The sequence below is a fragment of the Sciurus vulgaris genome (genome assembly GCF_902686455.1).
Source record: "Sciurus vulgaris genome assembly, chromosome: 2".
NCBI lineage: Eukaryota > Metazoa > Chordata > Mammalia > Rodentia > Sciuridae > Sciurus > Sciurus vulgaris.
The window spans coordinates 34,986,012-35,000,962 of record NC_136462.1 but is presented as its reverse complement, the minus strand read 5'-3'; the positions used below and the strand labels follow the sequence as shown (position 1 = coordinate 35,000,962).

Genomic DNA, 14,951 nt, shown 5'->3' with positions numbered 1-14,951 from the left:
CAATGAGGTTAGTTACATGATCCACAAGTCCAAATGTCCCATTTTCCGAGATGTCTTTTCATACGACTCTATTTAGAACTGATACCCTCCTCTGATCTAGTACATACCCTATATTCTTTCTCTGCCTTTGTCCACCATAGCACACATAATCACCTAACATACCAAATGTATTTACTGTTTATTACCTTTTGCCTCCTTTAAGATGCAAGCTCTATTAGAGTAACATTTTTTGTCAGTTCTAGTCCCTGCTGGAGTCCACATTGGTTGTATGGATGTAGTTGAGTATGTCAGCATCCTCATCCAGGTCAGTTAAAAATGTTGAATGGAACAGGACCTAGGCTAGAAACCAGTACCTCACACCAAAGGTTACATCCCCTCACAGGTTGCTACTGAGCTTTGTGTCACTTACAAATCCAGTGCAACTTGTCTTCACTTAATCCACTAGGCTATCAAAAGAGTTCATCACAAAATCAGATATTTTATATTGATGACTGACCTCTGATCGTTCAATCTAGAAGTTCTGTCCCAAAAAAAGGAAGTGGGATTCATCTGACATCATTTATCACTTCCTCTTTTTGATTGCACACAAATCATACTTTTGATGACTCATTTTAAATACTGCTCCCAAAGAACTGAGCATTAATCAGTGACCTGTCCATACCCTTTGATTGACTGCAGGGTGGTCCTTCCCAGTATGAGATTCTCTTGACTGGGACTCAGGACTTCTTCCTACAGTGGGCATTCAGTGACAGAGGTGGCACCGCGGAGTTGGAAGGCTTAGGTGCAGGGGCCATTATTTCACCAAGTATTGAAATATCACATCCTTTTTTTCCTGAATCTCAACTTCTGCAGTCTATAAAATTCAAATGCTAATATAATTTTCAAAAATATACAGTGTAATACTTTATCAGTTGCCATTTATTTATACCATTTTGGTTTCATGTCTGATTGTTACATTCAGACAATAACAATCTGAGATTTGGGTATGGTTAGTTTCTTTCATTCCTATTTGATCTTATTCCTTTTCCCTATTCTTTCTGACACAGTTATGGTTTAGGCCCTTACCTTCTCATCACTGAATTTTTGCAGTATCCTCCTAACTGGCTCTAGACCTCCCAACTCTTGTTTTTCTGCCTTAGACTCTTCAATCAGGCTACTCGAAATGGGATTTTGTTAGAAGTGCAGACTCTCAGGCCCTGTTCAAAACCTACCAAATCAGAATCTGCGGGTCAGCAGGACCTGCTGGTGATTCATACCCATATTGAATTCTAAGAAGTCTATCCTTTCTTCTGCCACGCATTCCCCTACTAGAGGGCATCCTTTAGCTTCATGTGGACCTTGAACTGAGTCAGAAAATGATCCTCCTTAATTTTTAGATGAGATGTTTTTAACATGAAAGTGTAAATGCCCACCTGTACTCATTGATTCTGAGAATGGTTTGCAAGTTTGTCATATAACTTTAAAGCAGCTATAAAAATTATTGAGATTCAAATGGAAACTTCCTTCTTGAAAAGCAAAGTATTTGGGGTTTTGTTAAGTAAAAGTGGCAGGGCTCTTGGGAAACTTGTGAGGAGTTGCTTGGAAATGCTCCTATTATTTATCATGCATTTACTATGTGTTTGACAAGTATTTTATATACTTGATTTAATCCTCATGATAATCCCATTAAATACTTTCATGCCCATTTGACATATGAGGAGACTGAGATTCAAAAAGTTTAGGTTGTCCAGAGTCACAGAGTTCAGTCTATACTATATCACAAAGACAGCTGAAATACAGTGGTTGAAACAAGGAGCTCTATCCTGAGGGGACAAGGGACCCAGGCTAGAAGGCATGGATACTGACAGGTCACCATGCTTTCTCCTCCCATGTTGCTTCATGATCACCACGATGTCGTCCCCATCCATGTGGATGGAACTGGTTCCTGCCCTTGGGAAGGGGACAAGGGAAAGTGAAGGGCATGCAGTTTTCTTATGAAAACATAATCTGGAAGTTCTACCTGTCATTTGTACTAACATCCTGTTAATCACATGGTCACATACCTCTCTGCAAAAGAGGCAGAGAAATGTGGGACTTGGGCAGTATTTACTAGAAGGAAGAAGGGGAGTGGCTAGCAGAGAATTTGTGGCTTAGCCAGTCAGTAGAAGAGCTAGGTTCAAACCCTGTAACTAAAACCTGTGATCTCCTCACCCCATTATTCCACCACTTCTCATAATTGACAGACAATAAATGTTTGTTGAATTGAAATATTAGGTGTCAGCCTTTTGCTTATTTGAAATGATGTCTTCCTTCTTCCTTGCTTTCCTGATGACCTAAGTGAATCTGTGTCACAATGTCACTCTTCTTTTTTTTTTTTTTTTCAACTCTAGGGATTGACTGGGGGCCTGCGCACATACTAAACAAGTGCTCTACCTCTGTCTACCTCCTCAGCCCTTTTTAATTTTATTTTGAGACACTGGTCTAATTTGCAGAGATTGACCTTGAACTTGTGATCCTCGTGCCTCAGCCTCCCAAGTCACAGGGATTACAGGTGTGCGCCACTGCACCCGGCTTGTCACTGTTTATGATGATGTTATTCTTATTTGAAAAACAGGAAACTGATTCATATTTCTTTAATAAAATATTATAAAAATCCACCAATCCTTAGAGGTTCTGTAGAGCTGCATGAAGTGTGACAATGGGTGATTGGTAATGATTTTTAAAATAACCAAATGACCATCTCCTTTAAAATAGGTATTTGTTGTAGAAGAATGCCATTGCTCAAAGTGCTTTTGGTGTTTTGCTTTGGCTGGTGTATCAGTCACCTCTTGCTACAATAATGCTACATGACACCACCACCAGAGGTTGAGAGGCATACAGCAATGTTTTAATTTATATGTGTATAGGCCGCGAGCTCAGCCATTTAGATGGGCCTGGCTGGCCAGCTCTTTTCAAGTGCCTCTTACCCTTCTTAGATAGCAGACTAGCTTGGACATATTTTTTCCTGGCAATGGTAGAAGCATAAGAGAACAAATGGAAATACTTGAGGCTTCTTGAGGCATAGTCTGGGAACTGACACAAAACAACTAGCCAAAACAAGTCATGGGGCCAACCCTACAGTCAAGGGCATGGAAAATGCACTACACCTTATGAGAAAATATAGTCACATGATAAAGGGTGTGAATACAGACATGGCGAGGGATTAGGGCCAAGAAAGCAACTTACCTTTGCTTTGTCTTTAGCAAGTTAATTTAAATATTTATCAGGAATGGTAAATATTTCAAGGGTCACTTTGAATTTTTAAACTGTGTATTAATAAAAATTAAAGAATGGGGTTAGATTTATCTTTGAGCAGAAAGGTAGCTGTGGCATAAAGTAATGTGTCTTATTTCTAGAAGAATTGGTTCAAGAATATAACACTCGGTGGCAGAATATTTGAATAAACACTGTATCCTTCTAAGGTGATCATTTTGAAAGGATAACACTCATTCGAACATTTGGTTTTAAAAGATTTTTAAAAATAATAAACCTTATGACTTATAGTCATGTGATACCACTATATGTCAAAGTTAGAAGAGTAATAAATAGAGGCTCATACCTGATTCTTTGTCTGACTCTGGAAAAATGTGCTCTATGTACAGATTCTCATTGCCAAGTCCCCTCTGGCTCCCTTCACCTCATTTGTCTACACCATTAAGGAGGAAGGCCTGGTTCTTCAAGGTAAGATCCTTACATTAAGCCATTTCTTCAAGCTGATTATGCTTCATGCTGGTCCTTTTGGAAGCTATTTTAGGATAGAATCAAAGGCCAACATGAATTGACCAGTGATATTTACCCTAACAAGATTGGGAGATTGGCAGCTTGGCAAGAATTTGACAGATGATTGAGGTGTGAATGAGGGAGGACTATATTGGTAATAACAGAGTGGGACAACTGAAAAATTTTAAAAAGAAAGCTAGGCATTGCTGCCATCTGTCTTCTTCACTGATCCTATGGTGTGAACTGGACAGTGTGGAGGAGCCCTCTGGGCTGGCAAACTGTGGGGTACTGTGTCATGACTCCATGGGCACCATTTCCTACCTCCTTATTGTTACTATGTTTCCCTTTCTGGTGCTTGAATCCCAGCAGGTCCTTCTGCTGGGGACCAGGCCTCACTTACCTGGACCTTGTGACGTAGCCCTGGGACTTGGAAGGACTCAAGTTCTTCCTCAGAGTGGAACACTCCCAGGCCACAAGCTGTAATTCACTGCTCTGTGGTAGTAGTGAATATCCAGATGCTGGATATTCTGGAGGTTAGGAAAGCACTCAATCGCAAATCTTTGCCGAGAACAATTAACATAAAGGCATACATTCAAACACCATTAAACTTAGAAGAACCCAGCTCAAGGGTCAGATGTGTAAAACTCCTTTGTGGATTAAGAAATGCCCAGGATATGCCTCTGCCCACACTATTAGGTGGCAGGTTCACCCACAGAGATGCATAGGTGAACCTCAGGCCTGAGAAGCATATTGCCAAGGCCTTTCATGGGGAGGAATGTCTGCCCTGTAGGATTTTGTAAGTTGAGGTTTTTCCCCAAGTTTTTGGAACAGGGTAGTTCCAGCAATATTCCCATATTCCCATGAAGACATATAGCTTTACAAATGACTACAGGAATTCTGTGGGGCAGGCTGGGGAGTTGATCCTTCTGACTGAGGAACAGACTGCAGCCCACCCTTTCCTTTTCCTTCTAAAATGTCTGCTTCTTAATGGACTCAAAAGCTGCGTGTTTGTTTGGTGCAGTTGAGCTCCACAGCAGGGACCCTCAGGTTCACAAAAATTTGGGTAAAAACTACTGACCTTTGGCTCTTAGCCTTTGACTTATGCTATCCAAGTTCCTTGGTAAATATTTTTTTTTACAATTGCAAATATTGTTTTCTGACAAAGAAGCAGAGATTTTAAGACCAGATTAAGCAAAGCAAACAGCAGGCCCCTTTGTTACATACTCTCTAAGGGTGTATAACTAATAAGCAATCAGAAAGCTGGGTTTTTATTTACCCAGTGCACAGTGTGGCTTTGAGCTCTTCATTTTTAGAGGCTGTTTTAAAAGATAAGAAGTCCAGTAAATAGCAAATATAGAGGGACATTTCAAGAAATCCTGTGGAAGATTACAAGATAAATTCAGGAGGAAAAGAATCAGTTCTGCCCTGATGACTTGTAGTAAAAGCCTTGCCAAGATGCTTATACCTCGACCAATGACATTGCTAAGCCTGGTCTAATGTGGACAACATCAAGGACATTTGTGGAACTAAGGTTCACTGGGTTGCTTCCCTGATGCTCGTTGCTAAGATCATGATTTTCACATGGGAAAGCAAATTGGTTAGAGAAAAGAGAAACTAGAAATATAATGAACTGGTAGAGGTCAAAGAACCACAAGGAATGACTGTTAGAGAAAACTGGAAAATGGGAGAAAGTGTATTACTAAAGAAGACTCACCTACAGTGAGCAGTGTGACCAGGAAAGAAGAAATTCAGAAAATGGCTTATGATGTAAGATCCCCAACCAATAAACCAAATGCCTGGGTGGCCTCAGAACTTCACCTGGCTGCTTGCTGAGGTCTTTCTCTAGCCCAGCCCCGAGCTGTGCTGCCCTCCCTGAGGTCTCTGGAGGCAATAGAGCCCTTCTGTTCCCATCCGCAGTGCCACTGAATATACCTCCTGGCACTCCCTGCCCACTTGGCTCTGTGCTCTGAAGACTTTAAGGGGCAAAAGGGTGCTCTACTCCCCAGAAAAATGAGGGTCCCTCTTTGATTGCAAAGAACTCTTGGATTTCAGTTCAGCTCTGATATGATCTTGAGAAAAATCTTCAGGCCCTAGTTTTGTCCTCTTGAAAATGAAAATGTTGATTCAGGGCTTTGCAAACTGTGCTGTAATCAAATAGAGGGTCGTGATATGAAACTGATGAGTCAAGATCAGCATTTAGGAAGAAAGGAAGGGAGGAAGGAAGAATAGGAAACTATCAAATTATATCACATATATTGTATCGTTTTGTGAAATATCTATTGCATGCGTGCTTGTGCGTGCACTATGCACGTTGTGAATTCATATGTAGGAATTCCAGTGTGATACTTTCTTTTTTTTTAACTTTGAATGCAGTAACCCGCCAGGGTGATCTCTAAATGCCTTCTCACGTCACCTTTATCTGATTCTCCTTGGGGGTATTTACATATCATTCACTTAGCCTGGTACGGTTGTACCCTTGAGATCTTCACGCGCTGGAACATAAAGGCTTATTTTTCCCTTCCTTACCAGAAGACTGAGCTAAAAGACACCTGCACAATTTCCCAGGCCTAAAGCAAAGAAACCCTTGCTCCCTGGGTGGCAAACTTGGAAAGGAACCCTCAAGTCAAAGCCAGAAAGCTCTCCTGGTGTGCAGGGTTGCTCTGGCATGGTAGCACCTGGAGCTCTGGGTGGGTTCTGCAGTCCATTTCACAGCGACCTAGAGACAGAGGGGAAGGGCTGGGAGGGTGAGGCAGGTCCTGTGTTTGATATCAGGCTCCATAATCAAGTCGCTGGAGCGGTGAGAAGAATCCATGCAGGCTACCCTGGGGGCGGGGCCTGCTAGCGAACGTGGGAATGGTCCCTCAGTGCCTTTTATCCGTTAGCAAGCCTGGATTCCTCCCAGCCACTGGCCAGGAGGTTTGCTAATACCTGAAGCTCTCTAAGTGCACAAGCACAGGAAGGGAATAAAAGGTGAGGGCAGAATGGGATTGACCAGCTCCGCAGGCCATTCCCCTCGGATTCCCAAGGATTAGGATGTGAGAACAGGCAGCAACTGGGAGCCTGACACCCTTCCCGCCCCTTTGTTCACTGGGGTGGGAGGAACAATGAAGCGACAGGCCAGAGAGACTCAGGGGCTGGTTAGAGATTTCTCAGGCCGCTTTTTGAAACACTTGAAGGAGCCGGTCTGTGCTATTGTTGAAGTAAAATAGAAAGCGGAACTATTCTCCTTTGGCAAAAAAAAGAAAAAGTAAAAGAAAGAAAACCCACCCTCCCTGCATCTTCAGGAGGCCTGACTCAGGCCATTAACATGGTAATACCACCCTGTTTGCATCTTCTTTGTCTGCCCACGTTCTTCTGGTATCCTGGCCTCTCCTGGCCTGGCCCTGGACCCTGGAAATACTTGGGCCTCAGAGGAGAGGGAGCTGACTGCAGCCACCAGCTTCTTGATGGTTCAACTCTGAAAGGGGCCAGGTTGGGACCAAGGAAGAGTTCAGCCCTTTGTGCAACTGCAGCCAGAAAGGTGGAGGTGGGAGCGGAGGCCTGATTCCAGTTTTCCTTTTGTCCCCCATGGAAGGTCCAGTGCCCGTCAAGTGGAAAAGTTTAGAGGTGCTGGTCAGGCTGGAATGAAGGTGCTGGCACCTTGTGGCAAGGGAAAAGCAGAAGTTGACTTTCAGGACCAGCTTTCATGGGGTGGGCCCCAAAGCACCTGGGTGCAGAAGGGAAGGAAGAATTCACAGTGAACTCCACCTCCACCCACATCAGCTCTGGTCACATCTTTTGCTTCCTCAGTAAGCACCAAATGTGCCACCCAGAGCACAGCTGGGACTCTTTAACTGAAAGCAGTCAGGCTATGTTGCTGATGCTGCAAGGCACATATAAGAAGCCAGGGTTAGGCCCTTCTGGAAACATCCCAGTTTCTTGGGACCTCTGGATGGAGTGAAGCAGCTTCTGAGGAGGGGCAGACCCTGCAAACAGAGAGGCTGGACCAGCAGGGCACATTGTTCACTCCTTTACCTACTCTCCCTTCCTCTGGAATCTAGGGAGTGGTTGGAAAAACAGAAAGCCAGAGTTGTTTTGAGCAGGACTGAAGGTAGCAACTATTTCTCAGTGAGACAGACACATGATTTTAAACTGTTTTTAAAAAATCAGGATCAGGTGTGACTGGTTGAATTTGGATTCTGATGCTGTCCTCTACTAGTTTGGGTTTGAATGAGCAGCATAAATCTTGGGATAGCTGGAGAGCATCAGAGCAGACCAGGGCACCCTGACACAGGTCCAGAGAAGGTACTGGACACAAACCTAGCTTCAGCCATTTAGTAGAGGGACAAGAAAGAAAGAAAGAAGAAAGAAACAATGGTCTTTTTTATGGAAAGCTAAGTACTTCATCTTTCTGCTTTTACAATCAAGAATGGTTTGTTTGATCACCTTTTGAAGCATATCAGGAAAAGCATTAATCTCCTCTATTTGTTCCCTTGTCACAAAGTTGGGTTAAATTCTTCCACTCCTTTTTCTTAGTTACCAAGCCAACTGGATGATTTATTGAAAAATTCTTTTCTCCCAAATAACTACCATCTGAGCTTATCAGATTTCAATTTGAATCAGTAGCCCATCTAAATATTGTCTGCCTGGTAGACTCAAAGTGACCCAGAAGATTCTCAGTCTGTTTCTAGCCAGGTACAGAGATGTCTGCGTGGCTAGTACCACCCATATGCCTGGCACAGCCTGGGGCTTAGGCCAGGAGCCCTGAGATTCAGTGGCACAGAGAGCAAAAACTCCTCCTGGAGGTCATGAAGAGGAGGGCAGAGCCAGCCTGTCATGTTGTCCTTGTCCTACCAGGTGCCACTGCAGCCTCAGAGAGTTTATTCAGGCCTCTTGGTGTGGGCTTCCTAGGGGAAAGAGGAAGGACCCCATCTCCCCAGTGGTTTTCGCCTCTCTGTGTGTATTTCACATCCCCTTCCTCCATGACCTCTCACACTGGCCCTCTGCCTTGTTCATGTCTTTTCCTCTGGCTATTAGCATCAGGGAGAGACAGTTATCAATGTAGATTTTGGGATGAGTAGGTGTTGGGGTTCAAGCTCAGGGCCTCGCTCATTCTAGGCAAGCCCTCTAACACTGAACAACACCCTCGGTCTGAAAAAAAATATTTTTTAATACAGAATGGTACAGAAAATCATAAAACATGAATTTTTGGTTTTTTTGTTTTGTTTTGTTTTGTTTTGTTGCGGTGCTGGGGATTGAACCCAGGGCCTTGTGCTTGTGAGGAAAGCACTCTACTGACTAAGCTATATCCCCAGCCCAAAACATGAATTTTATATGAATCTAATACTCAATTAACAACTGTTAAAATTTTTATCCTAATAATTTCAGTTTTTTTTTTTTTTTTCTAATTCCAGGACTAAAACTCGACAAAGTTCAAAACTCCTTTGTACCTGTTCCTACTCTAGGCCCTCCCCACCCCACACTCCTCAGAAGGAAAACTCTCCGCAGATTGATAGATTTCCTTCTCCTCCATTCTTAAAACTTTTCTGTGATCCCATATATAATATAATGATTTGTTTTTCATTCATTTTAAAATTTGTATAAATGTTTTATCATACACATTATTTTACAACTTTCTTTTGTCATTTAACATCATGATATGTCTACATTGATACACATAGATTATGTTCTTTCACTTTATTTCTGGTATCCACATCCATTGTATGAATATACCATTGTTCACTCCCCTCTTTATAGATATTTTGATTATTTGTAACAATGAATTTCTTTGTACATGTCTCTGAGTAGGCAGGCTGGAGTGTTTCTCTAGGTATAGATCAGAATTGTAATGATTGACAAAGGGTAAACACCTTTTCATCTTTTCTATATATTCCCAAATTGTTCTCAAAAGAAGCCACACAATGTTTATAGCAGCTCAATTCACAATAGCAAGACTATGAAACCAACCTAGATGCCCTTCAACAGATGAATGGACAAAGAAAAAAAAATATATATATATGTATGTATATATGTGTGTGTGTGTATATATATATATACACACACACACAATGGAATATTACTCAGCTTTAAAGAAGAATGAAATTCTGGCATTTGCTGGTATATGGATGGATTTAGAGAATATCATACCAAGTGAAATAAGCCAAACCCAAAAAATCAAAGGCCAAATGTTTTCTCTGATATGTGGAAACTAATTTATAATGGGGGGATAGGGAAGAATAGAGTTACTTTATATTAGGTAGAGGGGAGTGAAGGGAGGGGAAGGAGTATGGGGGAAGGAATGATACTAGAGTAAAACAGACATGATTACCTGGTGTACATGTATGACTGCACGGCCAATGTGAGCCTGCAATATGTATAAGCAGAAAAATGAGAGATTGCACTCTATTTATGTATGATCTATCAAAATGTATAAATGCATTCTACTGTCCTGTACAACTAATTAGAACAAATAATTTTTTTTTTAATTTAAAAAGAAGAAGTTAACCAATTTAGACTCTCTTTGGAGGGTGTGGACCAATCTCTATGCAGCCGTGTATAATTATAAATGTGTTGCCATGTTTCCAACCTTCTTACACATTCTTTATGGATGCCTCTTTCATCTCTGCCTTAGGAGTGCAAGCTTGTCATGTGCTCTGGAGAGATCTTTATCCCTGTATTTAGATGATCACTGATAAAGATTCACTCATTGCTCTGAAAGCTAACTGTACACTTCTCCAAATAAGGGCTTTTAGTCTCACCCATCACATTGATTTTGTTGAGGAAACAGGTCCAAGAAGATAAAGTGAGGTTCACTGCCTCAAAGTTGGGTTTGTACCCCTTTTGAAGTGTTCAGCCTGGGCCTAAGATTTTAGAAAATCAAAAAGGCTTTGGGTCCTTCCTCTTCCATCATGGCGGCCCCATAGCTACTTATCTCTTAGGCTTCATGGGCCTCTGTTGACATACTCTAGCCCCGTCTTCAATGTTGAATCGTGAAAGTCTAAGCTAAAATGGATCAGTCACACTGATATAATGATCCTCCAAGAACTTCCCTGAGGGTGGTTGGGTTATAAGTTTGGCTGGGTGCAGCCACTACCTAAACTAACAGTAGTATAAAAAAGAGGTTCACTGCCTTCTCACATAGTACTGCAGGGGAATGTGGTCCTGAGCTGGTGCAGCAGCGTGGCTGCACGTTTGTCCAGGACAATTCATTGGCTTGTAGCTCCATCACATCTGGGACGTCACTATTGTTGTCATGATTCAGAATGACTCAGCATCATGTGCTCCATTCAGGTGGCAGCATTGGTGTGGGTCAGAGAGAGTGGTGGGAGGGGAAGCATCTCCCTTTCTTTGAGGATGTTAACCAGAAGTTACACATTTGATCCTGCTTATATCCTGTTGGCTAATCTGTGGGTATATGGCAAGAAATGCTGAAAATGTGGGTATTAATCTAAGTGGCCATGTACCCAGAAAAATTGTGAATTGTAGGAGCTCTATTACCATGAAAGAAAGGGGTAGAATGAACATTCAGTGACACAACCCTTTCAGAGATTAATTCCCATGGTGCAAGAGTATAGATCCTAAGGCCGGGCTTGCTGCATAATAGAGTTATACTCTTGAAATGCCACATAAATAGTGTGTGTACTAAAAATGCTATTGGGATCCTCTTCGGGTCCAGAGCCTAGAGAAAAGAGGAGTACCATTATTAGTCTGTTCCTCCACCAAGGACCAGTGCTCCAAATCTTGGCCACCCACCCTACCCCAAACAGAATCTCCCTCAGGCAGTAACTTCAGTATGTGTTTGCTGTTAATGCAGCATTTGAGAAAGAAACTTGAATGAGAGCTACTAGTGCTTATAGCACAAAACAGGGTATTAGGTTCAAAGTCACAGACTAAACACATTTTTTTTCCAAAACGCTGTTTCTGCCTGTACTTTTTTTTTAATGGAACAAAATGTCACTTGAAATAAGGTAATAGAGAAAAATTTCATTCCAAGACCTGGACCATAGTTAAACTGGGTCCACACTCCTCTTTTAGAACCTGGAAGCCATTGTCAGAGCTAACAATATGCATTTGTGAAAATACCCACGTAGTAATACCAAAAGATGTTAAATCAATTCAGGCTGTTGATTTTCTCTGAAAATCTCTTCCAAAAGGACTTGGTGTTCTTTCTGGAATATGATTTAAGCTTCATTCAGTTCAGCAAGTATTTGTTGAGCATCTATTATTTGCAGAGCATGTTGCTCAGGATTCAGGGGACATAAGGTTGGGAGAGAAAAAAAGAAGTTCCCTTCCTTTTAGTAGCTCCCAGTCAAGTTAGGGAAGATGTAATTGTGTAAATCTCATCATAAGTAAATTGGGACACGTATTTCAAGGTTCAAACACTGGGATGTGGAAGGATGAAGGAAATAGGGTTGTCCCAAATAGGATGACTGAGGAGGGCTCCTGAGAGTATCTGGGGCTTGAACCGGACTTCAGCTTCTGAATACCAACAAAAACCACATTCCATTGTCTCTTGACAGAGGCCAATTTCTTTTGCTATTTGAGGATAGCTTTGGGGACACTGGGGAATGCTGATTAGTTCCATCACTAGTGCTGATTAGTGACGAATGTTGAATCATGCTGACTAATGTGTTCTAAATGGATTGACTCAACAATAAAGGGAACATTAAGAGTCAAGAGTTCAGGTCCTGCATCTCACCGAGTGATGAAGTATAAATCACTTAGCTTCTTGGTGATTTTTTTTTTTTTTTTTTTTTTTTTTTGTCAATTAAAAATGTGCTCATCCTGAGAATCCAGTAAGTCACCTTAACTAGTAAGGGCTTTAAAAACCTCAAAGATAACAGAAATGTTTAACAACAATTGGCAGAACAGGCTTATGCAACCTTAGGTTATTCATACACACACAGAATCAGAACAGACATCACATGCTGCTTGCTAGCCATGCGAAACTTCCATTTCCTCACACAGGCCATGAGAACTGACAAACATGAGCCACAGTCTCAAAAACTGTCAAATAGAGAAGCTTTTGAAAAATCTTCCTATCTACCTACTGGGGCGTCTGTGTCTTTCGACAACAAATGTCGCCACAGAACTGAGAGCTTACATTGCACACACAGCTCTTTCTCTCTTTTGACACCTCCCCAGCTAGACTGCTTGAGAATCTGGCCTTCCACGTCCAGATGTTTACTGAATTCTGAAGGCCCCCCCAAAGGGCCCAAGTTCTTTTGTTGCTCTCCAAATCATTTCCCACAGAGACTGACCAATGTCCTGAAGGAGCCCTTCAATAGGAAGGATAAATGAAGGCAGATGAAGACATGACCCCCTGAGGCTTGCCCACATCCACTCTAACAAAGGGTCTGAGGCACGACCTTGTAAGGAATGTTTTGGTCCCTATAAGAGGCCAAGTCTCCCCCACAGGGCTGTTTTCAATGGCTACCATCCTAGTGGAAGCACTAGGCATTTGTTAAAGGCTGTGGTGTGCTAGGTGTAGCACAAAACATCTAAATCATGGTCCTCAGCCTTTGTGAGGGCTTCCTGGCTACAGATGGCAGCTGGCTTTCTCAGGGGAAACTTGGGGGGGGGGGGGGGGTGGAGAAAGCTGAAGAAGGGCCCCCACATCTTTGGATGACCTTTTTCCACCCAGAGCAGAGAGTCCCCCTTTGGAGGTCAAGCCAGAACTGCGGGACCTTAACCCCAGCTGTACTTGTTTCTGGGTGTCTCTGTTGTGCAAGGTGGTTGGTTCTGTGGGTAAGAGTACGGAAGGGGAAGGGGCCTGCTGCTGTAACGGAAGTTTTATTTCAATGAAAGGTGGGAAGTTAGTGTATTTCATGACAACATTTTTTTTCAAGCGCTCTCTCTCTCTCTCTCTCTCTCTCTCTCTCTCTCTCTCTCTCTCTCTCTCTCTCTCTCTCTCTCTCTCTCTTTTTTCCTTTTAGGCTAACAGGCCATAGGGATACTGTGACCTTTGTCTCCAGCTGATGGGGTTGTGATTTGTGAAATGAAACAGGACCATGCTGCTTGGAAGAAGGAAACGGAAGCCGACATAATGGGGATTAATTAGTTGATTGCTGTTGAGATGGTAACAGATTTGCTCCTAGACCATTGAACCAGCGATTTCAGACCTAGCAGGGAAGGTGAAGATGAAGACGCCTTTGTTCAGGTCTCTAGATGTGTAGGGCTGAGGGCTTTGCCGCCATGGGATGTCAACAGACATAATAATAATAATTTGCACTTATATAGCACCTTTCAACCAGGCACCTCAAAGCGGTTTAACCACATTAATTAATTAAAGCCCACAATCCCCCTGGGGAGAGAAAGAGGATGACTAACAAGATTTGTAATTACAGAAGGGAACATTTCCGAATAAAGTATTGTCCACCAAATAAAAAGAGTAGGTGTAAAGGAATTGAGGTCTCCAAAGAGTAACTGATTCAGAAATGAAATCATGGAAGATGGGGGGGAGCTGGGGGTGGGCATGGGCATGGGGGCCTGCTCTTGTGTTAGAGGGAGGTCAGTGGCCTCAGAATTCATTGACAGGTTTAGATCCAACTGAGAAGCAGAACATGTGTGGTATTAGTGGCATTTGGAAGGTCATTAGTGGCATAACTATTGTAGTGTAAATTCAAGTTTCACTGGTATATTGTGTATAGCCTGGCAGAACAAAGAGTGAGATTCGTGCAGTATTTAATAAAGGATGAAATGATTTCTTTAGATTTTAAGCCAAAGCTGGGCCTCAATTAACAAATACATCAATTGGTGACCCAGGGGATAATTTAGGAATTTCCAATAGAATAACCAGCCTACCCATTCTTACTGCCTGGAGGCTTCTGACCAAAACATCAGACTGGGATTGGTGCAAAGGTCTGGGAGCTTCAGCCCTTTCAAGGTCAGGCATTAAGTCCTCCCAGCCTTTGGCAAGCTCTTACCCAATGTTAGTGATCCAACCCATCTTCTGTACAATCACTTTGTACCTGCTCCCCTTGAGAAATTTTAAGTGCCTTAGGGGTTAAAATCAAGTCATACCCTATTTCCTGTCTCTTGTCAATACCCAACAGAGTGCCCTGCACCAAGTCGGCAGGGAGTGATGAAGAATGGACAACTTGGTATTTGTTAAACACAGACCAAACAAAGCTTGAAAGCAATAAGATATATGCCTTGTCCTCAAAAACTTTTTATATTACAAAGAGACCCCCAAATAATAACTACAACATAATGCAGGATAAACTAAAGGGACA

General features: G+C 42.4%; 1 protein-coding gene across 6 annotated transcripts in view; it reads left to right on the top strand.

The window, feature by feature from the left end:
• RAD51B (RAD51 paralog B) overlaps positions 1 to 14,176 on the top strand; it is a 642,577-nt gene extending 628,401 nt beyond the window's left edge. For 3 of the 6 annotated variants that reach the window (XM_079127119.1, XM_079127116.1, XM_079127121.1), the window contains 2 exons: positions 3,621 to 3,699; positions 13,653 to 14,175. In XM_079127119.1, coding sequence (XP_078983245.1) covers positions 3,621 to 3,676 — 56 coding nt within the window. In that variant the 3' untranslated portion in view covers positions 3,677 to 3,699; positions 13,653 to 14,175. Of the gene's footprint in view, positions 1 to 3,620; positions 3,700 to 13,652 lie in introns of all 6 variants that reach the window. The other 3 variants (XM_079127117.1, XM_079127122.1, XM_079127118.1) reach the window with 2 other exon arrangements.
• The last annotated feature ends 775 nt before the right edge of the window (positions 14,177 to 14,951 follow it).